The 13,360-nt window shown below is 35.4% G+C and overlaps 2 protein-coding genes across 4 annotated transcripts; one reads left to right on the forward strand and one right to left on the reverse strand.

The window, feature by feature from the left end:
- Positions 1 to 5,535: 5,535 nt before the first annotated feature.
- LOC147406570 (Polyketide cyclase/dehydrase and lipid transport superfamily protein) lies at positions 5,536 to 7,037 on the forward strand. Its single transcript, XM_086434666.1, has 5 exons — positions 5,536 to 5,693; positions 5,804 to 6,062; positions 6,161 to 6,319; positions 6,402 to 6,548; positions 6,724 to 7,037. Exons 1-5 carry the CDS (start codon positions 5,641 to 5,643, stop codon positions 6,841 to 6,843), a joined length of 738 nt encoding a protein of 245 aa, XP_086290792.1. The 5' UTR covers positions 5,536 to 5,640; the 3' UTR covers positions 6,844 to 7,037.
- Positions 7,038 to 7,186: 149 nt separating this feature from the next.
- LOC147406571 (alpha/beta-Hydrolases superfamily protein) lies at positions 7,187 to 12,929 on the reverse strand. 3 transcript variants are annotated; one of them, XR_015176496.1, is made up of 8 exons: positions 12,535 to 12,929; positions 11,736 to 11,847; positions 11,539 to 11,632; positions 11,008 to 11,185; positions 10,857 to 10,926; positions 10,373 to 10,770; positions 9,393 to 9,619; positions 7,187 to 9,311 (listed from the first exon to the last, which is right to left on the reverse strand). XR_015176496.1 is itself a non-coding variant. In XM_086434665.1 (6 exons), exons 1-6 carry the CDS (start codon positions 12,885 to 12,887, stop codon positions 10,459 to 10,461), a joined length of 1,119 nt encoding a protein of 372 aa, XP_086290791.1. In that variant the 5' UTR covers positions 12,888 to 12,929; the 3' UTR covers positions 10,183 to 10,458. The 3 variants fall into 3 exon arrangements, 1 of the variants encoding a protein (XP_086290791.1); XR_015176495.1 differs by having other exon boundaries at positions 7,187 to 9,619; XM_086434665.1 differs by lacking the exons at positions 7,187 to 9,311; positions 9,393 to 9,619 and having other exon boundaries at positions 10,183 to 10,770.
- Positions 12,930 to 13,360: the final 431 nt, after the last annotated feature.

The raw sequence follows: 13,360 nt of genomic DNA on the forward strand, positions 1-13,360 counted from the left end.
GATGTAGAAATATGGAGAGGTATGTTAAATCACCCTATGAATTATTATCAGATTGCCTTTTTAGTTTCAAATTTATATATCACAATAGTCCACCAAATATTGCATAATGGACAAAATCATGTCTAAATTCCATTTGCCCATGATTCACCTATTTGACGAACAATGCCGAAGGAAAAAAAAAAAGAATCATAAGAAGTGTTCCTATCTTCTTAAATAAAAATAAGTTGAGCAGAGCAGTTAAGGAGAATTTGTTGTTCATCATAAAAATAAAAATAAAAATATTGAAATACTTATCACCATAAACTTGTTAACCATAAACTTCTAAAAAGCAATTCATCCATAACCAGGTATGTTTTCTCAGGTATGTTTTCTTCCAAAACCATACTTGTTCACCATAAACTTCTAAAAAGCAATTCATCCATAATACTTAACATCTCTTTTCTTATCAAAAAGAAAAACAAATACTTATCTTCTTTGTTCAGTTTTTTTAATTTTTTTGAAAGTTCACAAGCATAATAAACACTCTTCTAATGTCTTTAAATGGGTCCCCAAACCAGAAATTGAGGCAAGCAAATATACATGGGCTGATATTTACTCCTCCTGGCTGATCTAGCTAGCCTATTACAGTTAGAGGACTTAAAAGGAACTTGTAGAAAATCACATTTGACAGAAAAATAGTGTGCACACATTGTAGATCTTCAGGTGGGGGTATAAACCTATGTTAATTGTAGATCTGGATAAGCAAATCGACATCAATTTTTTTTCATTAGGGGTTTCAGATCTTGGTGAGTTGTGTTTGAGATCGATAACGTGATGGGTATACAAGGTAATCTGATGCTGTAAACCAAAAACCCCAAACAAAAAATCGTATTCGATCCACATAAAAAAAACCCCAAACAAAAAATCATATTCGATCCACAAAAAAAAAACTCAAATTAAAATAACATTCAATGGAGAGAGAGAGAGATAGAACTGAAAGGGTTGATGAGCGGCGCAGAGGTCGAACTCCTGCTGTGAAGGCTCTGTCGAGAGAGATGTGCAAGAGAGAGAGAGACAGTGAGGTCTGAGACGTAGATATGTGCGGGTTTGAGATCTACCAACTGTGTGAGTTTGAAATCGATGAAGACGAAGAAGACAATGAGGTCTGAGACGTAGAAGACATAGTGAGGTTTGTCGATGGAGAGAATATAGAAACGATGAAGAGACAGTGAGGTCTGTCGATGGAGACAATGAGATCTGAGATGAAGAAGATAGTGAGGTCTAAGACGAAGAAGATAATCGATGCGAAGAGACAGTGAGGTCTGTCGATGGAGAGAATATAGAAATGATGGCGAGAGAGAGGTCTATCGATGGCGAGAGAGATGGCGAGAGAGAGGTGAGACAGTGAGAGTGAGGTGAAACAGTGAGGTCTGTCGATGGAGAGCAGATAGAATCGATGGGCAGGGGCAAAATAGGTATTTCACGTGAACCGTTTATTCGGTAATCTAATTCCCGTAAACGCAAAAGAAAAAAGCAACTCTTAGCCGCTTCACCGATTTGCGTTTCAAACCGCAAATTACGAACGCAAATTTTGAAATTTGGAAAATCTGCACGAAGGTGTGATTGATTCAGCTGCAAAACTCAGGTTTTCACCGCAAACGCAGGAAAATCCGCGTTTGGAAGCGGAATCAATCGGGCCCTTAATTTGGATAATCAGATATGAACATACTTTCAATAATAGAAGATTGTCGTGTAATTGTCTTGTATTCTATTTCCTTTATTAAGTTTACGAAAAAGGAAATTATGAAATATTTTCTTTTAGATTTTTTCTATTTTTGGGGAGATAGACACGTTTTAGTAACTCTCAATTTTATAAATAAAAATCTCTACGAATGTAAAACCCAAGGGAAAATAGTAATTGTTCTTGATCTAATTGGTGGATGTAGATATACTGTCAGACCACGTAAATTCTTGTGTTTGTGTGATTTTCTATTCTCTTTGTTGCTTCGTTTTATTGTTTCATGAAGACGTAGCTCTAGATGTAATTGAATGGAGGAACACTATTCATTTAGTGAACCCCAAATCTTCGGAATAAGGCTTTTGATGATGTTTGACCCCCGAAAAGTAAGAAATCAGTTCCAAGTGCTGTAGGAGGGAGATGCAGTTAACTTATCTCTTCAATAATTCAAGACTCTTGTATTCCTATCATTTCACATGACCTTTTCCTCATTATAGTTATTGATGGTGGTGGTTCCTACCCACAATGGTGGGAGCTTCACTTACTGCAATTATGTTTTTTCTTTTTTATCACTTGTACAAAGAAATTTAGGAGCTATATGGCAGATGTAGGCCTTTTAATGGGGCACTCATCCTTCTCTTGTCATTCATACATGTTCATGTTTGACAAACACTAGAACATCATTGTGGTCCTCAATTTCTCTTCATTGCTTCCATCTTCAACTAGGTCCCATTTGAGCTTCATTATGTCAGTTACATATATATTGGGTATTGCAGATTCCTTCTAAGACTTTACAGTCATTTTCAACTCTCATATGAGTATGTATGCTTTTTTAAAATAAAATAAAAATGGATACCCACTTGGAGTCTTCTCAACTCTTAGTATAAAAATAAATAAAAAATTCATTTGCATTTTTTTTATTTTTTATTTTTTATTTATTTCATTTATGGGAAGCATTCGGAGGCCTTAAAGAGAGCCAAGCATTGTGCCAAACATTTTTGAAAATATGGGTTAGAGTTTTGAAATGGGTTGATTTTTTTGTGAGAATGATCTCTATGGCGAGGAGATTATCCTCACCAAAAATCAGCTCATTCCGAAACTTCTAACCTTAGTTTACAAGTTGAAGAATCGTGGATCATCTGATTTTTGTAAATCACTTTTGATGGGGTTAAAAGTTTCGGAATGGGCTGATTTTTGGTGAGGATGATCTCCTCATCATAGAGATCATCCTCACAAAAAATCAGCCTATTCCGAAACTTCTAGCCCCTATTTTGAAAAATGCTTGGCACAATGTTTGGCTTTCTTTAGGACCTCCGAACACCACCCTTCATTTATAAGAAATTGAACATGGCAGAGTTGGATAAGTCGAGAGACTAGGAAAGCTAAAATTAGAAATGGACATATTTGGAAAATATATACGAATTACTCAAATAGATGATGAACTAAGAGAAAGTCGGTTGAGATGATTTTGGCATGTTTAAATAATGCCGATTTTAAAACCAATTAGAACAAATGTTCAATTCAAAATCCTAAAAGAGCAAGAGGAAGTATATATATATGGCAATGGAAAAAAGGGTCACTTTTTTTTTTTAATATTCAAAATAGAGCTATTTGCTAAAATAACTCATATTTTTGGACAAAAAGGCCCTCGCCTATAGTTTCTCTAATAAACCTTTGAAAAATAATCTTTAAAATTGTTACTTCCTCCCTTCCAACATTTTATGCTAGAGAGAGATCCATTCTTTCTACCAAAAAGTTGTTAGAGTTCACTATAAATGCTCTAGATTTGAGGAACAATGGTGAATCTTGTAGATCGACGCATTCTCATGTTCAGTCCACAATCTATTGAAGATTTCTACCTAATGTTGACAATTTTTTTCAATTTTTTTTAATTGTTCATATATTCTTATAATCTCACTACATTTCTCATCCATAGTTATATAAATAAAAAATGATAGCAAAAAAATTTGATTTCATGGAATTTTTATGAAATTATTTTAACATCGAGCCTCAACAATATCTATTGTCAAGGTTCAAAGATGTCTACATTTTTTACTTGCAAAAACTTCTGTTAGAAAATTTCATCGAGGTTTGACTATAGGTTCAATACTAAATAAATTTTATTAAAAAAATCATAAAAATTTCGTGAAGTCAATTTTTTTTGCTACCATTTCCATTTATATAACTATGAACGAGTAATATACCAAGATTATAAGAATAGATAAAGGATTTAAAAAAAATGAAGGAAATAGAGGAGAAATGATAATATTGGTGGAAATCTTCAATAGATCGTGGATCAAACACGAGAATGCTTAGATCTACAAGGTTCACCATTGTTCTTCAAATCTAGAACGTCTTTGGTGACCTCCAATGAATTTTTTGTAGCTTTTGATAGATTGAATAGATCTCTCTCTCTCTCTCGGTGAATTCCAATGAATTTTTGATAGCTTTTGATAGAGTGAATAGATCTCTCTTTCTCTCTCTTTCAATGATATAAAATGATAGGAAGGATGAAGTTACAATTTAGAAGATCATTTTTCAAGGGTTTATAAGATAAATTCTAGGAAAGGGTATTTCTATCCAAAAACATATAGTCCTATTTTGAGTATTAAAAAAAAGTGGCCAATTTTTTTGATTGCCATAAACCTATGGAATTTTTATGCAAAATGTTATATATATTCACTCTTAATGACAGAATACTTGATTTTGGACTGAGTGGAACAGTGGAATCTGAATCGTTTAACTGATCCCAAACTTTTGGGATAAGGCTTTGTTGTTGTTGTGAAGTCATTAGTTTAGGCTGTCTATGAAATCATATTCAATGACCTAGATTTACTTACAGATAACTGTGTCAATAATTTATTCTTCAACTTATTCTCCATCTCACCTAAATATGAAAAAGAAACTCATAAAATGGACCTCGAGGGAACACCTATTTCATGGTTTACTTACTTCTTATTTTTATTTTTATAAATTAATATAATAGCTTGTAAGTAGTTGAATCCTATACAGTTTTACAGTGATCTTTACTTCAAATTACAATCCATTGTTTATAAGATATGTGTTGGGTCAGATGTCTTCAATTAAGTTCCTGAGAGGTACTGTCCATGAATTACTCAACTTGGGATATTTGATATAAGGTCAACTAGGGAATGTTAGGTTTCAGGTTTAACCGAACCACATAAATCTTATGTTTCTTGATTGTTCATTGTTTAAATCGAAAGAACTAAGGTTCCATGTTCACAATAGGAATGGTTGTCAAGTAATTTGAACAATCTAATCTCCTCTTTGGTGTCATTAACCACACCCAGACAGGATCCAAGACTCAAGTTCCAATTCTGCACACAAGATTGAATTATCACCTCAAATAATGTTTGATTTTTTATTTCCATCATATTTTATTGAGAGTGTCAGATGAGGATGGATGGATGATGATGGACCGTATGGGTCCACCAAGACCGTTGGTCGGGGGACCCAATCGCACTGTCCTGGCATATGACATGGCAACCTTGGCTTGTTGCATGTGATGGGGGGACCTTATAAGGGTGTCTTTTAAGTATAGTCTCTGTCACCCAAAACCAGGCAAGCTTAGCTAATGTATTATGAGTAGAACCCTCCCTTTGATTTTAGTTTTAGTTTTTTTCTCTTTTTCTTTTCTTCCCTTTCAAGCCCCCATCAAACACTCCATGTGCTTCCCAGCTTTCCTTCCCTTACTGCCCCTTTACAAGGAAAGAATCTTTCTTTAAAATGGATGAGTGAGAAAGAGTGGCACGTGCCAATCATGTAGGTTCTTCTGGCACATCATGTGCATCAATCACCAGTCCTCTTCATATTATTCTTTCTCTTCTAATCCTCACTCTCTTTATATATCAACTAATGTATCAAAACCACAAAGATGAGACTCAACAGAAGACACACAATGAATGCATCATCATAATGCTAAGATGAGCAGCCTAGCTCCCTGCACCCACTCCTGGTAATTAAATCTTCACAACCCAAACTCCTGTTTCATCTTCAATATTGATTTTTTTTTTCTTCCTGTTTAGGTGCTTTTCTTGATTGATTCTCTTTTATGGGTGTTTGAAGGTCAATTAGTGAGGACTCACTTAGAAGGTATGTACACCATGCAAGTGAGAGTTGCATACAGGAGCTGTTGTCTGCTTCGGACTCCAACAGGATTGAAAGTGGCGACGATGGATGGAAGATTCTCACACTCGAGAATGGCGTGGAGATATCAAAGCGTCGTCGGTCTAATTCACTACATATCTTCCGTAGCCGATGGTTACTCAAATCCGTCTCTCCTCAACAATTCATCACTGTGGCCAACGCTATTGATGCTGCCAAGGTGAAATTTTTTTTAGTAGATTTGAATTTTTTATCCGAAGAAATGCATTTGTGTGAATTTTAGACACAATAGTGAAAATTTCTCTTTTGTTGCATTAGCAATGGGACTCTGATCTGGTAGAGGCCAAGTACATAAAGGATCTTGGCGACAACCTAAGCATCATTCGTCTCAGATTCGGAGACGGCTCGAAACCTCTCTTTAAGAACAGAGAATTCATTGTATACGAGCGACGTGAAACCATGGATGATGGGACCCTGGTAACAATTATCTCAATTTAATTTATTTTTATTTTAAAAAAATATCACAGCACAAGAGAAATACTAAATATTGCGGTTTTAGGTGGTTGCGGTTGCTTCACTGCCAAAAGAAATTGCAGCTGGACTGCAACCGAAGAGAAATAATGCAATTCGAGGACTCTTGTTGCAGTCAGGATGGGTACTAGAAAAGCTGGAAGATGATTCGTGCATGGTAACATACATTGTTCAGGTAAAATCTCAATTCAATGCAATGTTTCGGTCAAGATAAAAAAAAAATCGAGCCATTTTTTAAATGGCACGAAATTTTAAACCATAATAACAACTAAATTTAACTCAGTAGTAAAGATGAGGAAACTGAAAGCTAACCAATTGATAGGTGTTTTTTTTTTTGGTTGTTGATTCAGTTGGATCCAGCGGGATGGCTACCCAAGTTCTTCGTGAATCGACTCAACACAAAGCTGGTCATGGTCATTGACAACCTTGAGAAACTAGCACAAGCTTCTCCCATCGACGGTGAAATATGATGAAGCAATGGAGAAAAGAAGTGACAATGAATTATAATAGCAATATATATATATATATATATATATATATATTTTAAGGAATCTTGATCTTAAGCGGTTTTATACAAAATTGAATGGAGGAATAAGATTCATTTGACCAACCCCAAGTTTTTTGGATTTGATATTGATGATTATAAAGTGAAAACTTGGGCTCCTTTGTGTAAGACTTCATCACGTCAGTATGTACATTAAAATTTCAAAACAATCTTCTATTACTGGTTGAATTCACTCTAAATAACAGAAGACTTGACTTTGGACATAGTAGAATAGAAGAATATGATTCCCAAATCCTTGGAAACATGATACTAAAATGGTGACGTAGTTGGTTCTTCCGACCCCCTCAATCACGCCATTTCTCTTCTTCTAGTTCTATATTGTTCTTAATTCCGAATACGTGAACTTTAGGCTTGCATTGCCACTTGCAAACCCAAATAAAAATATTAGGGGGCACTTCAAGTTGACAGCCAACTTAAGTGATATAAAAACCTTCACATGGATCATTGACTTCTTAAAGATATGTATGCTGAAATACAACTAGCATTAATAGTTTCTTGGATACGATAGATTACACGAAATCAGCAATTTAACACACTACTTATAAATGGAGTAATCCTAAAAGCAGCAAGCTTATATCAAAAACTGTCACTACTATGCACCATAAAATAATTCGATTTCTTGAGGACAGTAAGGATTTGTTTGTTACATATTCCAGTTTCTGCTTCAAGATTCTGTGTCTAGTAGAAGCAGAAGCTCAGAGCCTGGGAAACTGCGTCCAAGAGAATCTTATTTGTTACAGAAGCTGACGAAGTAGTAGAGAGAGGTCGAATTGATTATGTTGTTTGATCGATGAGTTAAGAAATAAGGTCATTTAACATCATACGTTTTTTGGGTATTGGCATCTCATTGTGCTTTGCGCGTGAAAGCAACACCAAGAAGGCTTCTCAAAAACACAATTTTGGGTTTCCCACAAAAGTTATTGAAGCAGAAGCCATTTCCAACAAACATGCTTTTCCGGCTCAAAGCTCAAAAAACTGCCGATAGCAGCTGTAACAAACATACGCTAAGTATTTCCAAGATGGAACTGCTTCTTGATGCTTCCAATAAAAGGGAATAACTGTGCAACTTTAGTGAAATTCAAAGGTGGTAGCATTGCTATCAAGTCAAGCTTTAAAGTCCAGTTGTTGAGTCCTACACGATCAGCAAGCTAAGCTAAGCCAGTCCAATCGAAGAGGGACCTACCACCTCATGGAGGTGGCTGCTTTTGATTTTTGTTAAGATTCAAAATTGACTTGTGATGAGTGCTACATTTCCTGTGTACATCATCAAATTCCATGAACTTCATTCTCAATCAAGAAAGAAGGAAATTATCATTAACCTTCCCGCATGGTTTTATTTTGGCATAATTAATTTTGTATAAGTACAAATAATTTTTTTACACATTCCAAATATTTTATAATATTTCAATTTTGTTTGGTGAACAAGGAAAAGAAAGATGAGATTTTGACCTATGTATGTACATGGGAGGATAAGATCTCAGACAGGGCACAACTTGACTATAATAAGCTTGAATAATTGGGTCATAGAGCACTTTAGTAGGAGAGGTCATAGAAGTTTAACAACTTGTCAATATTGAATCTCAGTAGGTAACAATAACAACATAGCCTTGTCCTAAATATTTGGAGTCTACTAAGTGATTCATGTTCCTCCATCCCACTCAATCCAGAACCAAATCTCATGTTATTGAAAGTGAGCTCATATCTAGTTTCAATTTGATATTTCTTTTAATAGAGCTATAATTGGCTTTTGGTGAACATGCCCAAACCATGTCGACTTCGTAGTTGTTTATCACATATTGGAGCTATTCCTTTTATGTAGGTCACATTATTATGAAAATTTAAGTGTACAAGTCTAACTCTAAGATTATGACGAGTTATGATTGTGCTTTTACACTTATTTCTTTCCTTTCATAAAATCCCAATGCACACTTCCTAAGTTTTCCCGTGATTTTTGTAATGTTTCAAGCATTTCCACACTGATTGAAATATTTTCTGAGCTAATCAAGATATATAACAATATTGAAATTTAAAATGGTCACCCTCTACTAACCCTTGGATTCAATGTCATTGGCCTGTGAGAAATTGTTGATGAATTTCTAAAAGTTCATGAAAAGAGAACCATCTTGGACCTTTTAGTAAATAAAAAAATAAAAAATAAAAAAAAGCCTTATCCCAAAGATTTGGGGTCAGCTAAACAAATCACGTTCCTCTGTCTAGAACCAAGTCTTTTGTTATTCAAAGTGGGTTCATAAAAATGAAAACAAAACAAGACATTGAAATTCCATATGAATAAATCATGGTGTTACCAGAAGGATTGCTTTGTTCAATAACTCTTATTGCTGCTCGCTGACTTCTTTGATTTCATCGAAAGATCTAACCAATAAACAAATATTGATATAAAGTAAGGTGAGAGATGACCAATATTGCAGCTAGTTTCATTAATTTTCCAATTACCTGCAAAGTCTCCATACTCTAAACCAATGAAAAAGAAGGACCCAAAAATTTCAAGGGCTTGATCCTTGAAGCTTCTGACTGATTGAACTGTTCTTTACTAGACGAAAAGATATCCAAACTTGATTGAAATGTTTTTTGTGCTGATCGAATATGGTGTTGATTATAGTAGAATCATTCGGTATTTCGCCATCACTCCTGTTTCTTCACAAACTGGACAACCTAGGAGTCTGCCAAAAAAAAAAAAAAGTACAAAATAAAAGGTGAGAGATCAAATTCACTATGAATAAAGATGATAGTATTATTTTGCATTAATAATGATAAATAGAGTGATAGGCTAAGCTGCCCGCCACCACAAACTTCAACAAATAACTGGCTGAAGATCCTAACTTGATCTCTGTCACTGAGATAATAAGGTTAGAAGAAGTTACAAATCATGGTTCACATCAACTTGTTTATGGTATGACATCACACCTACCAGAAACAAGGGTTATTGGAATGAGTACATTAGAAAAATGCCATGCATTTTTGGCAGAATAAAATGGTGAACGTTAGCTCGGGAAAAAGTGATGGAATATTTAATATGCCAGTGTTGGGAAGTCCAAATATTCATACATGTGAAAGATGGAAAAATCATGAATTATGGCACACAAGGTCAAGTTTATGTGAACAAGTGAAGCTTTTAGTGAGACTTTCCCCAGTGGAGAACATGAGAACCTCTTAACTCTAGCACCACCATTTCTTGCCTGGAAATTTTGCAGCGTAACGCATAAGCCCACATGAATGCAAAGTAGAAATAGTAAATAGAGCCCACTTCGCCCAAATTACTTATAGTAACTTCTCAAAAGTAAACAATGGGTACATAAATGTATGCCACAAAACAATTACTATAGCAAAATGAGGCATTTGAAATTACATTTTTCTTTGCAATGGCCACACATCAAAAGCTAATTTCTATATTCAACATAAATTGACTAATATACCGCCAAGGAAGTTAAGTTCTCTGTAAATCTTCATATCTATCCAACAGCGTGATTTCCAGCTTGTTTTCATGGTAGAGAGAACCCACTCATGAAGCAGGAAGATTAGCCAACCAAGGGAGCATCTTTGCGTGGACTAAGTCAGGCCTGTCATCATGGGGGCAGTGCCCTACTCCTTCCAGGACAAAAAGGCTTATATTTGACAGTCGAGAAGGGAGGGAGGAGAAGTATCTCCCCACAGGACCATCAAGAGGGGTAAATGGGTCTTGATCACCCCATATAACAAGAATGGGTAACGAGATCCTCGGCATTAACGGCACTGGGTTTGGTCCTGGTGGGCCTGTCACGATAGAAACAAAGGCATCAAGTGCCCCTTCATCATCAGCTGGTCTCTTGATTATCTGCATTTCAGAAAACTCAACCATTCAGTAGTCAGAATGTGAATTTTTCTTAAACAAGAAGTTCAACAATAGGAGGGTGATTTTACCTCTACCAAATCTTCGTCTACAGAATCCTTATTTCCATATACAGACAGCAAGATATTCTTCAGATTCTCTCTGTGACAACCCAATAGTATTAGATTTTTTGTTTATTCTTCTTGGCTTCCAAACTAGAATAAATATAGCAAGGGTGAGTACCTCTGTTTGACACGCTCGAAGATTGCTGATGCAATAAACCGTTGCTTTAATAAGAAATCAATCAACAAAAACAAAGGAAACAATAGTTTGATTCTCCAATCATCAACAATTGCCTTGTTGTTCATGCCACCAGCACAGTTTAACAACACAAGCCCTCGAACAAGACCATGTGTTGATTCTGGTACAAGGAAATAAGAATTACACACAGAACACAACACATATTTACATATTGATACATATCATAACATAATGCAATAGGCATACTTAGAACAATACAATATATCGGAGGATAATTTATCAAAAGATATGATATTTTCCATGCTTCATTTTTTGGTTTGGGTTAGTTAGACACACTAAGAGAAAATTTAAAAACCCTATGTTACCCAGATATGTGACAAGTGTATGGGACTGCTATGGTGTGGATACAATGTTTATACTTAAATTGGAAGTACTCAAAACAGAAATGAATTTTGAAGTTATCCATGAATTGTAGTTAAAACCATGCTGGTCTGAAGATTTGCTGTAACTTACCGGAGGCAGCAATAACACATGCAAGGCTGCCAACAGAATTCCCAATCAGCACAGTCGGCTTCTGAACAATTTCATCCAAGAAATCCAGTATCAACTGTTCAAAGTGAACATGGTCAGGTTAGTAGGAAAGAGAGGTAGAGGACGAGGAAACTTGATGATAGTATAATACTCCTCGTAGAGCATAGTTAAAAGTATACCTCAGCCCATAATTCCATGGAATAAGCGAAGCCTGACGGCTTATCCGAGGCACCAAAACCAATCAGGTCAATGGCATAAACAGTGTTACTTTGGGCTAGTATTCCAATATTCCTGAAACTCAGGAAGATAAGAAGTGGAGTTTTATACCATCAAAACCTTAAAGAGAAACAATATAACAATTAAAATGTGAACAAGTGTAGGAGGATTTAGTATCGAAAAACACAACTAAGGTTCTCCTTAGAACAAGTAGAAGGAATTGAATACATGTTGAGAAGTAGTCACTGAAAATCAATGACGATGTTGGCATTGAATCCATAAAGAATGGGTTCAAATCTATCTTCACAATTCTACCCATTAAGCAATTTGTTATCGTTCACTGGTAGATCAGGTTCAATTCTGTCTCCATAGTTCTACGGCCCAACCCAAATCTTTCTTCATAGTTCTACCCATTGAGCAATTTGTAACTGTTCACTGGTAGAATGGGTTCAAATCCTTCTTCACAGGTCTACCCATTAAGCAATTTTTCATTGTTCACAGGTAGAATGGATTCAAATTTGTCTCCATAGTTCTATCCATTAAGCAATCTGTCATTGTTTCAGTAGTGTAATGGGTTCAAATTCATCTTCACAGTTCAATCCATTAAGCAATTTGTCATTGTTCACAGGCACAATGGGTTCAAATCTATCTTCACGGTTCTACTTCTACCCATTATGCAATTTCCCATTGTTCATCAGTAGATTTTTCCTGGCCTTATTGTTGAAACTATAAAAGTGAAGAAAGAGTATAATTAACTAATACCTGCGCCAGTGAGGGATGGAAGCCCCAAAGCCATGAACAAGAAGCAGAGGAGGAGGGCATGGGTCCAATTGTTCATTAGGAGAAAGTTGAACAAAGTAATTGATTTTGTGTCCTTTCCACTCCCAAGTCTTGCTTTTCTCACTTAACTCTCTCACTTCCAATTCCAAGCTGTTGTTGATGCTTGTTAGAGATGCGTTGGTGATGGGATGATGATGAAAACGATGGATAAGGGTCCTTCCTCCTACACTGAAACATTGTCGTGGCTGCACAGCTGCAGAATATGTGGAAGAATTGATGAATTGTAGAGGATGAGTTAGTGGTGAGAGAAATGTTGGAGCAGCAACACCTACCATTTCTCTTGATTTTCTTCATTTAGTTTTCCTTATTTTATTTCCTCTCCTCCACACACCCAATAATTCACCAACCAATGGAAATGGGTCGTGTCATACTCATCAAGAATATCTATGGCTATGTGATTATTTCTTTTTCTCTTTTTGTTTTTTATAGAGCTGCTATTAGCACACCAACTTTTACCTATCAAAAGGGTTGATGCGTAGTAAATAAAAGTTGGTGTAGAAATATAATTTCTCTATTTTATAAAGGGACAATGATCCCCAAAAACCTATTTTTTGAAATATGTACCAAAACGTCCTTTATAAATAAAATATGGACTATTCAGTATTCATTTTATTAAATATTAGCCTAAAAAAGATTTTTAAAGTGAAAATATCATAATTACCTTTTCCATAATCTTGAGATTTTAAGAAATATGTTTCTTTAAGAATATTTGAAGTAATCTTATGTTTTAAAAGTTACTGGCTTGACT

The sequence above is a fragment of the Akebia trifoliata genome, chromosome 3 (assembly GCF_017979445.1).
Source record: "Akebia trifoliata isolate Shusen 1 chromosome 3, ASM1797944v1, whole genome shotgun sequence".
NCBI lineage: Eukaryota > Viridiplantae > Streptophyta > Magnoliopsida > Ranunculales > Lardizabalaceae > Akebia > Akebia trifoliata.